The sequence below is a fragment of the Poromitra crassiceps genome, assembly GCF_964638095.1.
Source record: "Poromitra crassiceps genome assembly, chromosome: 23".
NCBI classification, from domain to species: Eukaryota; Metazoa; Chordata; class Actinopteri; order Beryciformes; family Melamphaidae; genus Poromitra; species Poromitra crassiceps.
The window spans coordinates 4,251,879-4,275,465 of NC_139639.1; the positions used below are offsets into that span (position 1 = coordinate 4,251,879).

At 44.3% G+C, this 23,587-nt stretch overlaps 1 protein-coding gene across 1 annotated transcript in view; it reads left to right on the forward strand.

Moving 5' to 3' along the window:
• LOC310797383 (hippocampus abundant transcript-like protein 1) overlaps positions 1 to 23,587 on the forward strand; it is a gene marked incomplete at both ends in the record, with an annotated part of 40,679 nt that overhangs the window by 11,224 nt on the left and 5,868 nt on the right. The window contains 5 exons of the mRNA XM_083659752.1: positions 1,883 to 1,975; positions 2,767 to 2,829; positions 11,763 to 11,890; positions 14,846 to 14,960; positions 19,498 to 19,716. Coding sequence (XP_083515878.1) covers positions 1,883 to 1,975; positions 2,767 to 2,829; positions 11,763 to 11,890; positions 14,846 to 14,960; positions 19,498 to 19,716 — 618 coding nt within the window. The remainder of the gene's footprint in view (positions 1 to 1,882; positions 1,976 to 2,766; positions 2,830 to 11,762; positions 11,891 to 14,845; positions 14,961 to 19,497; positions 19,717 to 23,587) is intronic.

Below are 23,587 nucleotides of genomic sequence, written 5' to 3' on the forward strand. Positions count from 1 at the left end.
ATGTTTCATATCAGTGATAAATGGTGAAATGTTTAACTTGACTAAAAAAGTCTTGATGTTAAACATTAGCGTTGGTCTGAATAACCGGGCTACCTGGATATGATCTGCCTCTCTGAGAACAGACTTGCAGCGTCTCCTGTGCGTGGTGCGGACGCCAGTTTGGCTGATCGACGTCACTGACGTGCGCCAGTGGGTCTCTCAGCTAAAGATATTTTCACTATCTAAAAACGATCTAAACAGGCTGAGCCTAGTAATAGGGCTTTCACACCGGCAGGGCTCCGTGCCGGTTCCGGTTCCCGAACCCAAGTTCGAACTGGCCGGCACGTTCAGACCGAAAAAATAATTGGTTCGGAACCTGAAAAGTTGGTTCTCAGCGGAACCAAAAAATAGTTGTTTTTTCCTTGGGAACCGTGACATCATCAGTGGGCGTGTCTCATTCTAGGCTGTGAAAACGAGCAGGAAGGACAAGAAGGCAGTGACAACATGGAGAAAAATAATTTGCAGTGGTCTCCTCCTGAGGAAACCAAATGTTTAGTGGCGATTTGGGCATCTACCGAATCTCAAGAAAAGATAGAAAGCAGTACAAGAAAGAGCAAGTCGTATGCCGAACTTGCGGAAGAGATGGCCAAGGCTGGGTTCATTCGAACGCCAGACCAAATAATTAATAAACTTAAAAAACTGAAGGACTACCGAATAATGTCCTCCCACTTTGGTTCTGCTTAAACTGGTGTGAACACGGGCTGGTTTGCCAGAAAGCACCAAGGTTCTGAGACTCCAGAACGGAACCAGAACCGTGTCTGTCTGAAAGTGGTATCAGTTGCACCATGCAGAGCAGACACAGGTCAGGAGTGAGGAGGAGGGAGAAAAACACAAAAACGGGCATCGATACTTTTCTAAGAGAATCAATACCAAATGTTCAGTGTGAGTATCGAAGTATTGATACTTTGGTATCGATCCGCCCATCCCTAGTATTGAATCATAAATGTTTGTTTTGGGTGAACTCCGAGCCCATGTGATGCATTTACAGCTCTTTAGGTTGTCTACTGGCAACGTTCCAGCAGAGCCGACTGAATATGTGAAGTCCAGCAGACTAGGGCTGCAACTAACGATTATTTTCATAATCGATTAACCTGTCGATTATTCTCTCGATTAATCAATTAGTTGTTTGGTCTATAAAATGTCAGAAAATGGTGGCAAATGACGATCAGTGTTTCCCAAAGCCCAAGATGACGCCCTCAAATGTCTTGTTTTGTCCACAACTCAAAGATAATATCAGTCTTCTGTCGTACAGGAGTAAAGAAACCAGAAAATATTCACATTTAAGAAGCTGGAATCAGAGAATTTAGACCTTTTCTCTTAAAATTTTACTCAAAACGATTAATCGAATATCAAAATAGTTGTCGATTAATTTTCTGTCGACCGATTAATCGCTTAATCGTTGCAGCTCTACAGCAGGACTACTGTAGATGTCTCAGATGAGTAGTTAAATTTACACTTTGCAACTTTTTTAGGGCCCTTCAAACGTACACCAACTTTTTTTTTTTTTTTTTTTTTTTACATTTTAACGTATCGTTTAGCTCTGACAGACCACTTGATACAAGGGATATCAGTTTGTAAGAGCTAACCATGCTTTTTTAGATGCACTTGAAAGCCATAAACGTTTTGTTTACATTTGTACTGTTTGTAAACATTGGAGCAAAACAGGCTTGTGCTTTGAGTTATGGTACAAGAATAAATATTGAAAGAGCACATTGTCTCATCTAGATGTCCTCTTCAAGAAAATGACTAAGATGTCAAAAGGAAAAAAAACATGTTTTATGTTTGAAGAGGCGTAAAAAGTTGTATAGTATACCTTACTGTTCTGTTGCTCCTCAATCCGCAGCACGGCCGAGGCCGAGCCAAAGTCACTCATGCCGTGGTCGTCATCTTCCTGGAGTTCTTCGCCTGGGGCCTGCTGACCACGCCCATGCTTACCGTGAGTGCACACACACACACACACACACACACACACACACACACACACACACACACACACACACACACACACACAGTACATCAACACAGCTGTAAAGAGCAGCTGACAAATCTTAAAGTTCATGATGGAGAGAATCGAGAGGCTCACCACCAAAACCTAAACTTTTATCGGCTCCCCCCCCAAGCTAACGGTGTTTCCATCAGTTGGTTGAAGTGCAGAAATCCTCTTTTAAGGTTTTTATGCCGTTTTCGGGTTGTCGTCCCATTCTAGTTTACGCAATCTCTGAGTAACACCTTGAAGGAATGTCTTCAAATTTGGCACAAACGTCCACTTGGACTCTGATGAACTGTTTGCAATTCAGCGGTCAAACGTCAAGGCCACTGTGACCTCCACATATTTTTGGCCATAACTCAAGAATTCATACGGCAATTATGACCACCTTTCACACAAATGTCAAATATGATGAAATGAAGTGATGCCGTTTTGTATTCAAAAGTTCAAAGGTCACCTGCACTGTGACATGGCACAAAGTGCTGTCACGTTTGCAGACAGAAGTTCGACAAAAATGTGATGAAGCTCTCTGAGTTCTGTCAAACATGGTCTCTGAGTGAAGACGGCATGTTTCTCACTGGAATCATACATGTCAGTATAGTGATAACTTACTTCAGTTTTTTTTTGCTGTTTCTGTAACTTTCTCATTGGAAACCTGCAAATTGACAGAATAGTAGTTGTTTGGAAACCCAGGCGGAGAAGTGGAGCGCTTCCTAAACGCGCCTGTTCTCCTCTTTCAGGTCCTGCGGGAGACGTTTCCTCAGCACACCTTCCTGATGAACGGCCTGGTGCAGGGCGTCAAGGTCAGTCACACCCTCCCATGTGAGGACGTCACACCCACATCACTATTGCATGCAAGGCAAAATGAACACATTTATTTGTATGAAAAAGTTGCAGATTATTGACTTGAATCAATGATGCCTTTACAGAAACCTGTTTTTCTGAGATGGCAGAAGAAATATATATTTTCTCTCAAGATTCGATTTTTTTATACAATTATACCTCTCTACAAAAAATATATTTTTTTCTCATAAGTGACACAATTTATGCTTTTACTCTGAAGGCAGAACAACCCACCTTCCTGTTTTAGCATGGCGCTGCTATGCCTAACTTCCTGGCTGTTGCTTCATAACCTGCAGTCACTTGAGACGGGTATGTGGGTAATGCATAGCAGTAGGAGGAAATTCAGACAGAAGGCAGGGTGAGTCTGGTAACGTTAACAGCCAGAGTAAGCTAGTCTGTGGCCCCACGTGTTTCGTTATGTGTCCTAAAGGCAACATTTCACCGTCCGGTGATAACCTGTTCGTGAAAAGTGTGTGTGTGTGTGTTGTGGCTCTCGTTATCTTGTGCAGCCCGCAACACGCTGCTCGCATTCCTGTGCTTTTTCAGAGGTGTTGAAATAAGTTTGTTGCACTGCTGTCTTTAGTAGCCACTAGCCACAGCCTTCAGAGAGACTTTACAGCAGGGAGAAGAGATGAGCCACTAGCCACAGCCTTCAGAGAGACTTTACAGCAGGGAGAAGAGATGAGCCACTAGCCACAGCCTTCAGAGAGACTTTACAGCAGGGAGAAGAGATGAGCCACTAGCCACAGCCTTCAGAGAGACTTTACAGCGGGGAGAAGGGATGAGCCACTAGCCACAGCCTTCAGAGAGACTTTACAGCAGGGAGAAGAGATGAGCCACTAGCCACAGCCTTCAGAGAGACTTTACAGCAGGGAGAAGGGATGAGCCACTAGCCACGGCCTTCAGAGAGACTTTACAGCAGGGAGAAGAGATGAGCCACTAGCCACAGCCTTCAGAGAGACTTTACAGCGGGGAGAAGGGATGAGCCACTAGCCACAGCCTTCAGAGAGACTTTACAGCAGGGAGAAGAGATGAGCCACTAGCCACAGCCTTCAGAGAGACTTTACAGCAGGGAGAAGAGATGAGCCACTAGCCACAGCCTTCAGAGAGACTTTACAGCGGCGAGAAGGGATGAGCTACTAGCCACAGCCTTCAGAGAGACTTTACAGCAGGGAGAAGAGATGAGCCACTAGCCACAGCCTTCAGAGAGACTTTACAGCAGGGAGAAGGGATGAGCCACTAGCCACAGCCTTCAGAGAGACTTTACAGCGGGGAGAAGGGATGAGCCACTAGCCACAGCCTTCAGAGAGACTTTACAGCGGCGAGAAGGGATGAGCTACTAGCCACAGCCTTCAGAGAGACTTTACAGCAGGGAGAAGAGATGAGCCACTAGCCACAGCCTTCAGAGAGACTTTACAGCAGGGAGAAGAGATGAGCCACTAGCCACAGCCTTCAGAGAGACTTTACAGCAGGGAGAAGAGATGAGCCACTAGCCACAGCCTTCAGAGAGACTTTACAGCAGGGAGAAGAGATGAGCCACTAGCCACAGCCTTCAGAGAGACTTTACAGCAGGGAGAAGAGATGAGCCACTAGCCACAGCCTTCAGAGAGACTTTACAGCAGGGAGAAGAGATGAGCCACTAGCCACAGCCTTCAGAGAGACTTTACAGCAGGGAGAAGAGATGAGCCACTAGCCACAGCCTTCAGAGAGACTTTACAGCAGGGAGAAGGGATGAGCCACTAGCCACAGCCTTCAGAGAGACTTTACAGCGGGGAGAAGGGATGAGCCACTAGCCACAGCCTTCAGAGAGACTTTACAGCGGCGAGAAGGGATGAGCTACTAGCCACAGCCTTCAGAGAGACTTTACAGCAGGGAGAAGAGATGAGCCACTAGCCACAGCCTTCAGAGAGACTTTACAGCAGGGAGAAGAGATGAGCCACTAGCCACAGCCTTCAGAGAGACTTTACAGCAGGGAGAAGAGATGAGCCACTAGCCACAGCCTTCAGAGAGACTTTACAGCAGGGAGAAGAGATGAGCCACTAGCCACAGCCTTCAGAGAGACTTTACAGCAGGGAGAAGAGATGAGCCACTAGCCACAGCCTTCAGAGAGACTTTACAGCAGGGAGAAGAGATGAGCCACTAGCCACAGCCTTCAGAGAGACTTTACAGCAGGGAGAAGAGATGAGCCACTAGCCACGGCCTTCAGAGAGACTTTACAGCAGGTTTTATATTTGTGCAGGGCTGGCGCGACCAACTTTTTCAGTTAGTCGCACCAGCACATGATTTGGTCGCACCGTTTTGTGTGTGTGTGTGTGTGTGTGTGTGTGTGTGTGTGTGTGGTATTCAGGGAGTTCCCCAAATTTCTGAGTAGCCAGTCAGATTGAAAAAGTAGCCTGATCATGTTGATGTTCGCGGCGTTTGTTCCACTACTTTGTTCCACCTAAATGAGTAGGGCATCTTGGTTTCCTGTCCTACACTATTGGATGAACTGATTAATGTCAGGTGTGCCTGACTGCTGCAGTCACAACAACAGTAGTCTCGCTAGCCAGCCTCTCTTCCTTTCTGTCAGAGAGTCTGGCGCTGTGGAAACAGGCAACAGGGATCAGCCCGCCCCTGCTCTAAAGCTGCTCTCCCATTCGAGCGGCTGTTTCGGTGGCAGCAGGATATCCGCTCCCCCGCTTGCAAGCTCTGTTCATTGGCTCCGACCATATGTCAATCAGAGCGGCTTCCGCTCCCATGTGTGTCGCTGTAATGCTCCCGCCGAACGCTAACTAGCTAGCGTAGAAAGCTAACGGCAGAAACCTACAGGCTAACTCGTTGCTACACGCTGAAAATGGCAAGTTTTGAAGAAGATTTGGATTGTGCAATAAGGAAGGCCTGCTCGGCACAAGTTCCACCCCAAAACTATTTTCCAAGGGCACTAACGCTAAGCACCGCCCAAGACGAGGATGATTGGTTAACCCAAACAGAGCATTTTTTTCGCAATCCCACAATGGAAACCTGCGACGCCAGACTCTCTGACGGAAAGGAAGAGAGGCTGGCTAGCGAGACTACAACAACAGTGATCAGGCACACCTGACATTAATCAGTTCATCCAATAGTGTAGGACAGGAAACCAAGATGCCCTACTCATTTCAGGAAGTAGTGGAGTTGTGCAAGTAGTCTATTTAATTATAAATAAAACAATATCCATATTGCAAAACACAAACGGGCAATGTATATTTTTAAGAACAAAGGAAATACTAATAACTATGTTTCCCACAGGATTTGGAGAGATTGTGGTGGGTAGACCTTGCTTGGACCCTCTTGGGGGGTTCGGGGGGCCCCTGTAAGAAAAATGTGTACATTTTAAACTAAAATGCATGAATCTGGTTCACTTTGAGAACCAATTTAAGAGACTAGATCAGGGGTGGTCAATTATTTTTCATGGGGGGCCACATAGGAAACCCAGACTGTTGCCGGGGGCCGAACAAATATTGTCATGCCGTAACCCAGGAACTTTGATGATAGAGAGGACCACAAAAAAATGTCCTCTCCACCAGAGAGCCAGATTTTGCTGAGGGTTGGGGGCCGAACGGCGCTGGCGCAGAAAAAATTGGGGCATTTGAAGCCAGGTTTAGAGGAATAACTCATTATAAATGAACAGTTGTGATGTCATTATTCAGTCTTAAACACCAATATTTGATCCTTTTCTCCTACTCCTTGAAATTAGCTTTTCTGACCACCTGCCAATATGGCTGCTAGAAGTTACCAGCCAATTAGAATTTCCACTAGCCAAAATGTTTTTCTTGAAATAAACCAGAATATGAGTGTGTAATGGAGGGTTCTAATTTCAGTTTGAAATTTCAGCGCCCGATTATGCAGTCCGTGCCTGTCTCCCTGCCATCTGCCTCTGTCTCCCTGTCACCTGCCTCTTTTCCACCTGTCACTGCAGCCATCACTGGGATCACTGTCAGTCGGGAGTTATCATGGGTTCGTCTTCTCCACCAACCTCCTCTCCAGAATCAGAATCAGAAAAACTGTATTGATCCCCGAGGGGGAAGTTGGGACATGCTACAGTTGCTCGTACTCGGGCATGAAAATATCAACATAAATAAACCACAATATCTACATAAACAACAAACCTCAAACATTCTCAGAGACATAGGACTGTTCCATACAGTGAGAATCAATAAAATAGCATCCGATATAAGTTACAAAGGTTAAGTACCAGTGTTTCCCATACATAAAGGAATTTGTGGTGGGCTGCCACAAAAGGATTTTGACCGCCACAAAAATATGTTGACAAAAAAAATATATATACGGTAGATGTTTTTTTTTTGTTTTTTGTTTTTTACAGTGCACCTGAACGCAACATGCAAGATACCCGCTGAATAAGTGTCCAATAAATGTTCATGTCATTCTGGCCAATACTTCTGTTATAGCATTTCAGTCTGGAATATGGAATATCTTTCAATAATCTATGATTTAGCTGCTAAATTGTCAAATACCGCCATCTGCTCACTACCCAGGCACTTATGTATGTACCGTAAATTTCGGACTATAAGCCGCGGCTTTTTCCCCGTTTTTTGGCCCTGCGGCTTATATAACGGTGCGGCTTATCTATGGATTTTTTTGAAAAAAAAAATTCTCTCTTCTTTAGCACTCTTTCTAACTATAAATCCACTTCTGTTTTAATTTCCTCTCTTGCCCTCTTTTCACCACACCGCGGACACTGTGTGCACTGTAAAAAAAAACACAGGTGGTGTTATGTTGTTTTGTTGAAATGTTAATAAATGGGAGCTTCCTCAAACAGCCATCTCTTTCCCGACAATCCCCTCTGTGCATGAACGCTTACATATGGTAATTAAACATTAAAACACAATAAAAAAAAAAAAAAAAAAAAACATTAAAACACCTGCGGCTTATAGTCCAGTGCGGCTTATATATGTAACAAACAGGCAATTTTGCTGCTGCGGCTTATACTCCGGTGCGGCTTATAGTGCGGAAATTACGGTACTTAACCTAACTAACTTAACCTAACTAACTATCCGGTGTGCACAACATGTCAGCCTAGACTCCGGCTGACACCCCAAAAACCTACAATCCGCTACAGAAAAATGTATATTGTGTGTTTATTAACTGGCCCCTCGCCTTCTATCATTTCACGAAAGTGGCAAAGCAAGTTGAGTATCCCTGACCTATAGGGAGAAATTTAGTTTGTCATTGTAAACCCACAGCACAGTAATGATGACATGTTCTTCATAGATCTAGCCTTTTCATTTTGCTCTTAAGCTTTCTCAAAGTACACCAAATTCATGCATTTTATGTTAAAATGTAAAAAAAAATTCTCGCCGGGGGGCATGCCCCCGCACCCCCCTAGGGGGTCTGCGGACCCCCACCACAAATACTCAAAATCCTGTGGGAAACACTGAGTACCGTACGCGTCAAATTGCAGCTATTGCACAGAGTTTCATTGCACATTTTTACATTATCCAAGTTGGTTGGGTTTTTGACGGGTGGAGTGAGTGAGCCACGGCTTTCCAATTGGCTGACTTAAGAGTGTCTGAGTGGTGCTCTGAGGGAGGAGTTAAAGAGTGTCTGGTGCTCTGAGGGAGGAGTTAAAGAGTGTCTGGTGCTCTGAGGGAGGAGTTAAAGAGTGTCTGGTGCTCTGAGGGAGGAGTTAAAGAGTGTCTGGTGCTCTGAGGGAGGAGTTAAAGAGTGTCTGAGTGGTGCTCTGAGGGAGGAGTTAAAGAGTGTCTGAGTGGTGCTCTGAGGGAGGAGTTAAAGAGTGTCTGGTGCTCTGAGGGAGGAGTTAAAGAGTGTCTGGTGCTCTGAGGGAGGAGTTAAAGAGTGTCTGGTGCTCTGAGGGAGGAGTTAAAGAGTGTGAGTGGTGCTCTGAGGGAGGAGTTAAAGAGTGTCTGGTGCTCTGAGGGAGGAGTTAAAGAGTGTCTGGTGCTCTGAGGGAGGAGTTAAAGAGTGTCTGGTGCTCTGAGGGAGGAGTTAAAGAGTGTCTGAGTGGTGCTCTGAGGGAGGAGTTAAAGAGTGTCTGGTGCTCTGAGGGAGGAGTTAAAGAGGTTGACGGCCACAGGCAGGAATTACTTCCTGTGACGCTCTGTGGTGCGTCTGGGTGGCATCAGTCTTGCACTGAACGTGCTCCACGTCAGGGAGTGGATGGGCGGCGATGTCCACGATGGAACGTAGCCTGGACGACATTCTCCTCTCTGCTGTCAGAGAGCTCAGCTCCAGCTAGGGCCGTTCGATTTTGCCTAAAACTGAAATTGACGATTCTTTCTCTCAAAACTCGATATTTTGATTTTTTGTTTTATACTATTATACTTCTCTAAACATTTGTTGCCCTGCAGAGCTCTTTTCCCCCCGTTTGTTTCATAAGTGACAATCTACGCTTTTACTCTGAAGGCAGAACAACCCACCTTCCTGTTTTAGCTTGCCGCTGCTATGCCTAACTTCCTGGCTGTTGCTTGCTAACCTGCAGTCACTTGACACTGGTGGATTTGATCGAGCACTCAGTGCTCTGTTGGAGGGATACTCTTGGTTCGATGACTCTTGCCTGTAGCGTGTGCCTCCGTGACATAATTATATTAGCAGTGTCTAAGCGACCACCCGTGCTCGGAGTTATATCTGTACTAGAATAACACAAAGTCACAACAGGTATGCGGGGAACTGCGATAGCAGTTAGGGGGAAATTCGGACACACAGGGTCAGGTGAGTCAGCTGAGGCTGCTAACTTACAGCCATGAAGCAGCAGAATCTATCAGTACTCGGTGGCCTCACGTGTTGTTTTGTTGTTATGTGAACTATAAAGGCAACATTTCATCGTCCGGTGATAACGTCTGTGTTTCGTGTGCGCGCGTGAGTGTGTTGTGGCAATCGGTATCTTGCACACCCCGCGGTGCAACACGCTGTGCTCAGTGCTCACACTCTGTGCTTTTTGGAGGTGTTGAAATAAGTCCATTGTGCTGCTGTCTTTAGTAGCCAGCAGTACTCACAGCCTCCAGAGAGACTTTACAGCGGGGAGAAGGGACGAGTAAGCAGCAGTCGTACATGAGAGAGCCTGCCCGCTGTAACCTAATTACCCTAGTTAAAGTGTAAATCGATTTTACGATTATCAGAGCCTAGGGGTGCACCGATCACGTTTTTTGCCACCGATCACCGATTGCCGATCACCTATGAGAAATATCTGCCCAACCGATCATCGACCGATCACCGATTACCGATCACCGATATATATATATATACGCCCTGGGGTGTCCGTAAAAACACGAGGCAGGAGACAGATGGGAGTTCAACCGTTTAGTTGTCAGTTCTCTTCAGTACAGTACAGCAGTATAGGCTCTTTACAGCATTATGACAGGAATAGTAGGATTGTGTGTGGTCTGGAAAAAGGAGGCAATAAAATATACAAACAGGTCAGTAACCAAGCTTGCTGTTATATAGGCCAATTATAGTGATAATTAACAACTAATAATATATAAATGATAATTAGGTAAACTGTAAGTCAGTTACTCTTAAACACCAGTCTTGAACCATGACTAAAGCCAAAGAGCTCCCACTCATAGAACCGGGGTTATGCACAATAACCGTCATACATTGGGATCCGCATCGAACGAACATCAAAACGACCCGCCCATCGAGGCCGAGTTACAGTGTTATAATTAGCAGCACTATGAGTGCGATCTACATAATGGTGACAGGGTTACATGACGGGAGAAACAACAGAATCACAAGCTACACACCAGCTAAACTCCATCTGAGTAGTGGCATTAATTAGCGCAACAGACAATCAAACGGCAAATGCACGCAACAAACGTTATTGCAATGATTGCAGGTAGATCGATCTAAAACCAAAAGGGAATGCAATACAGGAATATTAACATAATAATGACTTACTGGTTGGTCATATACGCACACATGGAAGAAGGGGATTAGAACATGTTCAACTGATGTTCAAAGAAAGGAAGAAAGTCCGTCTGAACGGAGCGCACATCCACATACTCAGCCGCACACTTTCGCTTCCTTCAAAGTGCCCGCGGGAACATCAATGCTTGCGTGGAAATTGTCTGTGTGTGCGCGTGCACTACCCCGACTACCACAGTACCACCGTGTCAATCTGGGACTTTAATACACACGGACTTAACAGCATGCAAATGCCTCGGTAGGCGGGAGGACTGGAGGTAACTTCTCTCTGCTGAGGCTGCTCTAATCACCAGCTGATTTGTGTGATTCAAAGACGCAAGGGGTGTGTTGACAGTCTGGTGCGGTGTGCATGGAGGTGAGTACACTGACGAAAGCAAAGCGTGTGCTTTGCAACACAATGATATAAACGTTAGAGCACAATATGAAAGTTAAACGATAGACATTGAAGACATGAAAATGGGCTGCCTCATGTTTCTCACGTGCAGCATGATCGGCTATGCGATCGGCAACATTAAATGAATATCGGAAACAGCAGATCACATATTTGAGGTCCAAATCGGCCGATACAGATTGCGTGTCGATCGATCGGTGCACCCCTATCAGAGCCTCATTGTCCCAAGTTTAGATTTTTGTTTTGTGATTCTATTTTCCTTTCAGAAACAGAAATGAAAAATAGTTACACATCAAAATCAATCCACAGATGAAAAACGGAAAAAGGACTTGATTGTTATCTGCTGATGAAGCCTCTGTGTCGTCGTCCCCCCCCCCTTCAGAACTGGTCCACGGGCCGGTGTGACTTGAGTGGCGGGCCGGATTTGGCTCCCGGGATCCGGCCCGCCAGTTGAATAGGCTGCAATATGCCGTTATTTTCAAACTCTTTTGGCCGATTGTCGATAACAGATAAATGCACTTTTGTTTTGCATGTACTTTGTGTCTTTGTTGACATTATGTTCTGTGCTTTTCTGTGTGTGTTCAGGGCCTGTTGTCGTTCCTGTCGGCTCCTCTGATTGGTGCACTGTCAGATGTCTGGGGCAGGAAGTCCTTCCTCCTCCTGACCGTCTTCTTCACTTGCGCCCCGATCCCCCTCATGAGGATCAGCCCCTGGTAAGACACACCTGGGACACACCTGGCTTTGGGTATGTGTGTGTGTGGGGTAAGACACACCTGGGACACACCTGGCTTTGTGTGTGTGTGTGTGTGGGTATCAGATGCACAGCCAGAGCTTGTCAAAAATAAATACTCGTCTCATTGGCTCACGGAGCATGGGCGCCTGGCCAATCCTGGCGCTTAACTGCTGCGTAGGCGGGCACTGGGCGTGGTGGGTTCCATAATAACGCCTGGCACAGCCCAAAAACAGGCTCACCCGCAGATAATAGAGAGAAGCGGAGACAGAAGCAGCGCATCGAAGTGACGGCAAAACCGCTTTTATTCTTATGCAAAATCCCACACGCATGTAAACACAATGTAAACACACAACACGCATGTAAACACAATGTAAACGCACAACACACATGTAAACACAATGTAAACACACAACACACATGTAAACACAATGTAAACACATGTAAACACAATGTAAACACACAACACACATGTAAACACTATGTAAACGCACAACACACATGTAAACACAATGTAAACGCACAACACACATGTAAACACAATGTAAACACACAACACACATGTAAACACAATGTAAACACATGTAAACACAATGTAAACACACAACACACATGTAAACACTATGTAAACGCACAACACACATGTAAACACAATGTAAACACACAACACACATGTAAACACAATGTAAACACATGTAAACACAATGTAAACACACAACACACATGTAAACACTATGTAAACGCACAACACACATGTAAACACAATGTAAACACACAACACACATGTAAACACAATGTAAACACATGTAAACACAATGTAAACACAATGTAAACACACAACACACATGTAAACACTATGTAAACGCACAACACACATGTAAACACAATGTAAACACACAACACACATGTAAACACAATGTAAACACATGTAAACACAATGTAAACACACAACACACATGTAAACACTATGTAAACGCACAACACACATGTAAACACAATGTAAACACACAACACACATGTAAACACAATGTCAACACACATGTAAACACACAACACACATGTAAACACACAACACACATGTAAACACTATGTAAATGCACAACACACATGTAAACACAATGTAAACACACAACACACATGTAAACACACAACACACATGTAAACACTATGGGCAAATCTCCAGGTAAGAGAACCAGAAAAGAACGGCAAGAACGCCGTTAACTCTTGCAGGAGTTGATGACGTTCACTGTGCGTTCATGTATTTGCAAAAGGATTCACTCAGCTCACGTGTTTATATATATATATATTATATATATTCGCTCAGCTCACGCGTTCACCAAAATATGAGCTTGTTCAATGAACAGTGCTCAATTAGCGCGTTGATGCACAACACTGAATACTGCACATGTCTGAATGAGCTGCTGCTTACTGCTATGACCTTATTCAGGTTCAGGGCTGCTGATTACTGCTATGACCTTATTCAGGTTCAGGGCTGCTGCTTACTGCTATGACCTTATTCAGGTTCAGGGCTGCTGCTTACTGCTATGACCTTATTCAGGTTCAGGGCTGCTGCTTACTGCTATGACCTTATTCAGAGCATTTCTGAGCCTCTGGAGTCTCTCAGGCCACACAGAAAGCAGGCCGCAGCCTGGGTTAAGTCCAGGACGTTCTATGGTCTCTGTGCTGTTCAGCCTGGGTTAAGTCCAGGACGTTCTATGGTCTCTGTGCTGTTCAGCCTGGGTTAAGTCCAGGACGTTCTATGGTCTCTGTGCTGTTCAGCCTGGGTTAAGTCCAGGACGTTCTATGGTCTCTGTGCTGTTCAGCCTGGGTTAAGTCCAGGACGTTCTATGGTCTCTGTGCTGTTCAGCCTGGGTTAAGTCCAGGACGTTCTATGGTCTCTGTGCTGTTCAGCCTGGGTTAAGTCCAGGACGTTCTATGGTCTCTGTGCTGTTCAGCCTGGGTTAAGTCCAGGACGTTCTATGGTCTCTGTGCTGTTCAGCCTGGGTTAAGTCCAGGACGTTCTATGGTCTCTGTGCTGTTCAGCCTGGGTTAAGTCCAGGACGTTCTATGGTCTCTGTGCTGTTCAGCCTGGGTTAAGTCCAGGACGTTCTATGGTCTCTGTGCTGTTCAGCCTGGGTTAAGTCCAGGACGTTCTATGGTCTCTGTGCTGTTCAGCCTGGGTTAAGTCCAGGACGTTCTATGGTCTCTGTGCTGTTCAGCCTGGGTTAAGTCCAGGACGTTCTATGGTCTCTGTGCTGTTCAGCCTGGGTTAAGTCCAGGACGTTCTATGGTCTCTGTGCTGTTCAGCCTGGGTTAAGTCCAGGACGTTCTATGGTCTCTGTGCTGTTCAGCCTGGGTTAAGTCCAGGACGTTCTATGGTCTCTGTGCTGTTCAGCCTGGGTTAAGTTCATCCCAGACGTTCTGTGCTGTTCACGACACAGTGTGACTGGTCACATGCTGCTCATGTGAGGCAGAGAGCTGAGAAACAGACCTCACAGACCCCTAGCCGCCCAGCGCAGCCAGCAGCCATGTTACACAGAGTCTGCAAGTGTATGGAAAAAGACTGGGGTGTTTTCTAGGTCTTGAAAAGTTTGGAAATGACACAAAAATGTGAAGGAAAATATTGTTCTAATTTCCTAATGTGCATTTTCTGTTGTTTAGATGCCCGTGACATCATCTAAAATAATCTGGAGCTGAAAATCATCATCATCCGTGAATTGGATGTCATTTCAAATTTGATCAAACTTGATTTTTTGGAAAAAAGTGACAGCCCTACTTGAGACTTGGCATTAATGGCATGGACTTGATAATCTACATTTAGACTTTGGGCCTGACTTTGGGCTTGAGTGAATTTAACTTGCTCACAACCTCGGTCATCTAAACGTCGTCAGCTTGTGTTAGGTGTCTCTGACTCATACTGTTTCTCCCTCTGTCTCAGGTGGTATTTCGCACTGATCTCGGTCTCTGGGATCTTCGCTGTGACCTTCTCGGTGATCTTCGCCTACGTTGCCGACATCACAGAGGAGCATGAGCGGAGCACGGCCTACGGACTGGTAAAGGCAGCATTAACACTCGACATGTTGGATCATCATTTATATAGGAGCTGACCTCAACCTGACCTTGCAAGTCAGCTTGATTCGCAAGATGAGGGGGAGGGGAGGAAGTCGGTTGTGTTGTGAAAATGTTAAGACAAAGAAGAAACTACACGTTCCCGTTTTCAAGCCAATGCGAGCAATTGCACAATTGTTCCAAGTCTTCAGCTGTGAATTCAACTCGCCTGTTTCCATGAAGTCGCTCCGTTACATAGGCTGCTGCTGCTGTGTTTCTATCTCTCCTTAACCTAAGGTTAGGTTCAAAACGGAGCCCACACAAATCTAACGTTATCCGGCAGTAATTCTGTCCGTTTTCTGCCAGCCAGTCAAATTCAACACGCACACGTTGGTGTGTTGGTCAGGATCTGTAATGTTAACGTTATTTTTGTTTTGTGCCCGTTCAATATTGCTGCTAGTGATAGCCTACTGCTTCAGTCACCTGGCTCTGTGCTGTAGAAGTAGCCTATCCAAGACGTGTGCTGTACTGTTGTAAACGTCAACGTGCTTTGCAGCTAGAGCTGCCGAAAATAATCGATTCAGAGATGCATCGCGATGCTTAATAGGACGATTCTGAATCGATTAACAAATATCAAAAATCGATTATTTAATTTTTTTTTTTTTTTTTTTTTTTATAATCAAATAAAATAGAATGTAAGTACATGCAGTTGTTTATTTTAATTATGGATCATAATACAATGCAATTCCAAATGCACTTTTATTTTAAAAGTAGCCACACAGTGAGAAAAAAGAAAGTGAGAAAAAATAAATCATGTATTGCGGAAAAAGTGATGCATCGATTTAAGATGCACCGTATAATCGAATCGAATCGTAGACTTGTATAATCGAATCGTATCGAATCGTGAGATCAGTGAAGATGCACAGCTCTATTTGCAGCGGTGCTGCCAAACGCCATTGCAGCACTGCAACTTCATAAATAATTAATGAATCCCTAAAATCCCGCCGGTCAACGATGACGCCCATCACGTCCATCGTGATGTTTCACGGTGAAACGCGGTGAAACCATGGTGATGTTTCTGTTTGGTTGACATCGCCCAACCCTAGACTACACGGTATCTGCAGGGTCTTGAAAAGTATTAAAAGTTGATAAATCAATTTGAGGGAAATTAAGGCTCTTAAAAAGTTTTAAAAAGTCTTAATCACCATTTGAGAGGTATTACATCTTTTGTAGCTATGATGGTGTTAAATGGGCATATATCATCATATTGTTTCGGGGCTAGGGCTGCAACTAACAATTATTTTGATAATCGATTAATCTGTCGATTTATTTCTTCGATTAATCGGATAATAGCAAATGCATGGATTTTATTTTCAACAATTTTATTCAAATACAAAATGTTGTCCCAAATTGACAATATTGGTGCGCAGAAGTGCTGCTTGGCTGGACCAGAGATGTCTAAACAATAATGAAAATTCTAAATGAAGGAACAACCTAAATCACTACCTACCTGCCTACCTACTACTACTTGGGGTGGCTGTAGCTCAGGAGGTAGAGCGGGTCATCCACTAATCGCTTTGGATAAAAGAGGTCGGTGGTTCGATGCCCGCCTCCTCCAGTCTGCATGTCAAAGTGTCCTTGGGCAAGATACTGAACCCCAAATTGCTCCCGATGGTGTGCCAGCACCCTGCGTGGCAGCCTGCCGCCATCGGTGTGTGAATGGGTGAATGTACCTACTGATTGTAAAGTGCTTTGGATAAAAGCGCTATATAAATGCAGGCCATTTATAGGGCTGCAACAACTAATCGATAAGAATCGATAACGAATTGCATTATCGATTCATTGGTTTGCGATTTGTTGGGTCGCATAGCTATATAATTATATATTATAAAAGTTTATCGACGTTGTGTGTTGCGTTTCACTGTCGCGCGTCTGCCTATTTCCTGTGTCGCGGACTGACTATGTCACGTGTTGTCTCCATGGTGCCAACATGGCGGACGCGACGAAAACTTTTCAACTGGACTATTTAAAAAGTATGGGAGCGCTTCACATTTTGTCAAACGAAAAAGTGTGTTAGCTGCAAATATGTAAAATCATCTAGCTTGCATGGCACAGAGTGGACGCACCACAGGAATGAGGACAAAGGAAAACGTAACGTAACTAACGTTAGCCATGACTGGGGCTCAACAGCTGAGCAAGCTGGTCAACGTTGGCGCTACAAAATCTTTAAACGAGGAGGGCTTTAACTAAGTAAACGAGATTAGAGACATGTGCTTTGCGTTTTGAAGTGAGGAAACATTAGTTCAATGACGTTCATCATGTCAATTGGACAGTTTTTGTTTCATTGTGTTCAGACATATAGGTTTATTAGATGTTTTTTTACCTTGACAGTTGAGGAAACATTCATCTAACGGCAGGTAGTTTGTCTTGTTTAATGCTGTCTCTCTAGTGTTTTGATCCAGCTTGGTGTGTGTGTGCCGCACGCACGCGTTTTCTTTTTATAATGCCTCCGCCGGCGATAGCCAGGCCGGAGGCATTATGGATCCGGATTGTCCGTCCGTCCGTCCGATGTTCGTTCACGCGATATCTGAGGAACGCCTTGACGGAATTTCATCAAATTTGCCTCAAACATCAACTTAGACTCAAGGATGAACTGATTCGATTTTGGTGGTCAAAGGTCAAGGTCACTGTGACCTCTCGAATGCCATTTTCAAGCTTGTCAACGCGATATCTCAGGAATGTCTTGATGGAATTTCTTCCAATTTGCCTCAAATGGCGATTTGGACTCAAGAATGAACTAATGGCGGAGGCATATGGCCACGTTGCTCCTTTTATGGCATATTATTACAATACAACAATACTGGTGTTGACAGTAATAGAAGATGCCAAATCATTCAAAACAATAAGCATTTTCCTTTTAGGAGCATCGTGCGAGCGTGCAGCGCTGTCACATCAAGCTGGATCACAAGCAGCAGACATCGGCTATCAGATAAGGTTAAAGGAGACGTACTGCCTGCGCACTACATGAACGTTTCCTCACTTCAAAACTCAAAGCAAGCACATGTGTTTCTAATCTCCAGCAGGACGGTCACACGCTTCACAGAACAACAAGGGACAGAACAAGAGAGCATTGATGCTGCTTATCTCTCATTTATAATAACTACGTCTGTATTATGCAAATGCAGCCCACATATTTGATATAATAGGGTTTTGTGTATTGTGCCGTTTCCACACAGGCTGCTCTCCATGCAGCAGTAATGTGTGACACGCAGCGCGTCATGTGACCGCAGCGCGTCATGTGACTGCAGCGCGTCATGTGACCGCAGCATGTGACACCAGGCCTGAAGGCTTCACAGAGCGGTCTGTTTACTCCTTTCTAATTTTAAAGACTGAATTAGTCCATTTTCCATTTACCAACAATTGTTTTTTTTTGTTTTTGTTTTTCATTTTCTACCCCAATTATACTAGTCAAATTCCCCCCTGCTGTCCCGGCCGTTGCTCCAACACCTCTGCCGATCTGGGGAGAGTTGTAGACTAGCACATGCTTCCTCCGATACATGACAGCGAGGAGTTTCACTGGCAGGATGTGTAGTGCGTGGGAGGATCACGCTATTCCCCCCCAGTTCTCCTCCCCTCGAACAGGTGCAGCGACACATACCCTTAATCCGACTTGCCACCCACAGACATGGCCAGTTGTACCTGTACGGACGCCCGGCCAAGCCGGAAGTGACACGGGGGCTCGAACCAGCGACCCTCGTTCCGTGTTGGTAGGCAGGGGAATCAGCCGCTGTACTACCCAGACGCCCACAGTAACACTAGGTCAGGGATACTCAACTTGCTTTGCCCGGGGGCCACTTTCGTGAAATGATAGAAGGCCAGGGGCCAGTTAATAAACAATCAATATACATTTTTCTGTAGCGGATTGTAGGTTTTTGGGGTGTCAGCCGGAGTTTAGTCTGACAATGTTGTGCACACCGGATAGTTAGTTAGGTTAAGTACATACATACGTGCCTGGGTAGCAAGCAGACGGTGGTATTTGACAATTTAGCAGCTAAATCATAATTATTGAAAGATATTCCATATTCCAGACTGAAATGCTATAACAGAAGTGGAGTATTGGCCAGAATGACATGAACATTTGTACACTTATTCAGCGGATATCTTGCATGTTGCGTTCAGGTGCACTGTAAAAAAAAAAAAAAAAAAATTTTTTTTTTTTTTTTTTTTTTTTTGCAATTCCATCGCGGTCCACACAGGGGGCGCCCGCGGGCCACACGCCAGTTGAGTATCACTGCACTAGGTGTCCCCACGATACCATATTATCACCATACTTCATTCACAATACATTATTGCAATTTTAAAAAAAAATGTGCAAATTATGTCCCCACAGGAAAAAAAAACTAATATGTTTTATCAAATAAGATACATTTTCAGCTTCCATTCATAAATGTTGCGTACACCTGGTGATTTATATAATAACATATTGCGACACCTGGCATCCGTGCGATACATTACACCCTCCTGCTTTGTGTGTGTTCCCAGGTGTCGGCGACCTTCGCGGCCAGCCTGGTGACCAGCCCGGCCATCGGGGCGTACCTGTCGTCCAGGTACGGCGACAGCCTGGTGGTGCTGGTTGCCACGGTGATCGCGGTGGCGGACATCGCATTTGTGTTCTTCGTCGTCCCCGAGTCGCTGCCCGACAAGATGAGGCTGACCTCCTGGGGCTTCCCCATCTCCTGGGAGCAGGCAGACCCCTTCGCTGTGAGTACACACACGCACACGCACGCACACGCACGCACGCACACACACATGCACACGCACACACACACACACACACAGGCTTAAAGTCCCCCTCCAGTGTATTTTGTCATTGTTCAGATATTTCATGTTTCTGACCATGTTGATTAGCCACACTGTTCGCCACACATTTTTTGACAAATAACCTACTTTTGTTCATAGTTCAAAAAAATAAGCTATATGCTAAATAGGGATGAAACGATAACCGGGTTTAATGATAACCGTGATAAAATTCCTTATATAACCATATGCTTTAAAAACATGGTAAGTAGTACTGTCCATCATCAATCAAAGATTGGCAACCGTCTCCCAGGTGCAGACGCGCAGCCTTGGGGAAATGATTTCAGTGAGCGTATCCAGTCCTTTTTGGCTCTGAGTTTTCAATATAAAACTTGGTGAAATGATTTCTGTAAGTGTCTTAGTACTTTCTGAACATTTTCAGCACATTTTTTAACAATACAGTGATGATACTGACAACCGTGATAATTTTGGTCACTATAATCGCGATATGAAATTTTCACATCGTTTCATCTCTAATGCTAAAATGGAATCACGAGGTATGACTCAATGGAACGCTATAGTGATACGTCACGTCAATTTGATTCTGACTGAGGACGAGCTAGCATGTAAACTAGAGCTGTCACGATTCCTCGAGTACCTCGAATAACTCGAATAATTAAATTGATCGAGGCCAAAATGATTCGCCTCGACACGCATCTGAGTAATAGAAGAGAGTGGGTAAAATAGAAATTCCGACGGAACCTTAAGGCAACACGCGAGAGCGCGTTACGTCAGAACGTCACTACCTGAAAACATCAACAAACGGGTCCACCCGAAAATGTGGCTACACTTTCCCAAGATAGACTCAGACAACACTGGTTGCAACATTTGTGATGTGAATTGCAAAGCTGGCCAGGGAAACACCTCAAACTTGAGGAAGCATGGTCAAACACAAGATATATTTCCAGTAGCTAAATGCTGAAGACTGTAACGTATTACTAGATTATCTAGTAGATAGGCTGAGGGTGAATGAAGCAGGCAGCGCACCGCAGGTAACGTTAGCAGCACCTCCACAGCTGTAACGTTGAGAGAGGCATCGACTACAACATCAGGTAACGTTATTTAATTAGCTAGCGTCAGCTGGATAAGTTGTTTCACTGCCGTTGTAGTTGTTAGATAACGGGGCTTTTCACTGTCTTCACAACGACTGCAAAACAGAGATCGTTAACGCGTTAACGCTAACGTTGCTGCAGTAATTGTCAAGGGTTTAACAGAACGTATTTCCTCAGCCTGTATAGTAGCTATCAACATGAAATAAAAAGCATTTGACAGCTTAAACCCGTGGCTTTTTATTTGGAAGGGTTACATTTGCCGTAATCTTTATTAACATTTCTTAAAATGCATTAGAATCTTTTTATTTTTATGGGTTAAAGATCTTTTTTTTTTATTAACATTAGAGCAAATATAATACGAAAAGCCAAAGGGTTAAGCTCTCAAATGCTTTTTATTTTATGTTTCTATGTACTACAGAGCCTGAGATATGAAGGCTTTAGTGAATACCAACCGCTCTCTCTGAGAAGTTTGGACCGTTTTCTGTGAGAAATACAAAGCTCAACCTATTAACGTTAGCGGCTAATTTAACAGCGTTTTGTGTGTGTGTGTGTGTGTGTGTGTGTGTGTGTGTGTGTGTGTGATCACACTAGCCTGTTGGTGTGTGAGAGAGAAAGAGAGAGAGTGTGTGTGAGAGAGAAAGAGTGTGTGTGTCATGCAGCTGTAAGGTAAATGAAGGATGTAAACTAGCTAGTAAGCCATTCATTCATATTATTTAACGGTTGCTGTACACTGGAAGAACTCAAACGTCAGGTTGAAAAGATGAATGGTGCCACTGCCAGTTCTATGCAATTTAAAAATAAAAATGTTGTTTTTTCTAAGAAAGAAACTAATGTAGTTGTTTATTTGAAGAGATTTATCTTATTTTTTGGTGTATATTTACGATAAGCCTTTGAAAACACAAAAAAGGGTTCTTATCCGATTACTCGATTAATCGATGGATTATTCGGTAGAATACTCGATTACTAAAAGAATCGATAGTTGCAGCTCTAATGTAAACTAGCCGTTTGCTACGTTAGCTAAGCCTTCTGCCTGCTGCTGTAACCACTTTGCCGGGCTCAAAACGCCACTGAATGACCAATTCAAGTTAACGGTTAACCAGTTCACGTCCGGCTCTTTCCATTAAGTGCATCAGCTTTGATATCTGTTGGCCGGTTGTTGAGAATAAAGCAATAATGCGGCTTATTCTCACCTAAACTAACGTTACGGAGGAAATGCTGTTTCCGGCGTAGCTTCCGTGGTAACGCAGAGTATTGAAGGCAAAGGACGAGCTTTTTTCCACAGGCCTTCAGGCCCCTTAGCTCCTTCGTATCCTTAGTGTTAGTGTATAGCGTAATGCACCGTTGAGTTCTTGAAAAGCACTATACAAGTCCCATGTATTATTATTATTATTAGTGTAAGTTCTTTGGCATAAATCAGATGACCTGCAACTATACAAATATATATATTAGAACATTTTGGCTGAGGATGCACTGGGGAAGGGAAACATGGCGGTCCACAGTAGGGCTGTGAATCTTCACTGGCCCCACGATTCCATTACGATTCATCGGTCTTCGATTCCACGATGCCTCACGATGCATCTGGATACAGCTCAAAGTATCACATCCTCAATTTTCTATATTATCACTGCACATGGCTACTTTTTCATCAATTAATACAAGCAGTCAGATAAATATCAACTACTTAGAAAGTGCCTTAAAATCTGAATCAACATATATCAACATAAATTTAAACATAAACGATTCAGCCATTATCTGTGAATGATTCGAGTCACACGTCCGCATCGCGATGCATCGATTAAGCGATTCATTTTGACACCCCGAGTCCATAGACTAAGGTTATGCCGTGGTCCCGACGCTTAGCAGCTAACAAACATGCTAACGCTAGCTGTTTGGAGACTGGCGTTAGCTGTGTAACATTACAGATGATGTGGTTAAATGACGTGTAATGATCGGTAGGATGCAGGAACCAAACATGCGGTTGAAGTCAGTCTCGCTCGCTCTCATTTTTTAAGTGCCCTAAACTTAAGTCCCCCTTAGATTACTTTTTAGCAGTGACATTAATTCTAGGGTTTATGAAATGTGCTACACAATTAAAATAAGCATAAGCAGGTGTACTCCAACCTTTGACCTTCTGTGTGCCCAAAACGCACTGCGGCTCCGGTGTGTGCTACTCAGAATATTTTCTCAAGGTCGGCAGGTCTGTTAACACCAAATGATAACTTCTATAAATTCTCCCTTGTGTGCTTCTTGTCTGTAAATAGTTAATTGGATCTTCAGTTATTTCAGTTGTGAAACGGGTCTTTTGTTTCAATCTAACTGGTGTTCAGCAGGTCTTTAAAGTCTTTTAATGTATTTGAAGGAACAGTTCACTCAAAAATGAAGATTCATTCATTGTCTACTAGGGATGTCACAATATATCGTCCCACGATATATCGCGGTATCAAAACGTGACAATATGTATCGTTGAGATGAAATCTCATATCGCGAGAAAAATAAGCTGAACATGGTGGCACTGATCTGCATCTGATTGCATGCTCGCCCTCCTTTTCATTGCTTTGTTTGAACAGACGAGGGACGCTACAGACACGGAGGAGGAAAATGGTGAAATTACTCAACTTAGCGTGGAGGATGCCCCCTCAACTTACAAATCGATCGCAAAAAAATATTGTTAAAATATCGTATCGTTATCGTGAACCCAATATCGTGTATCGTATCGTGAACTG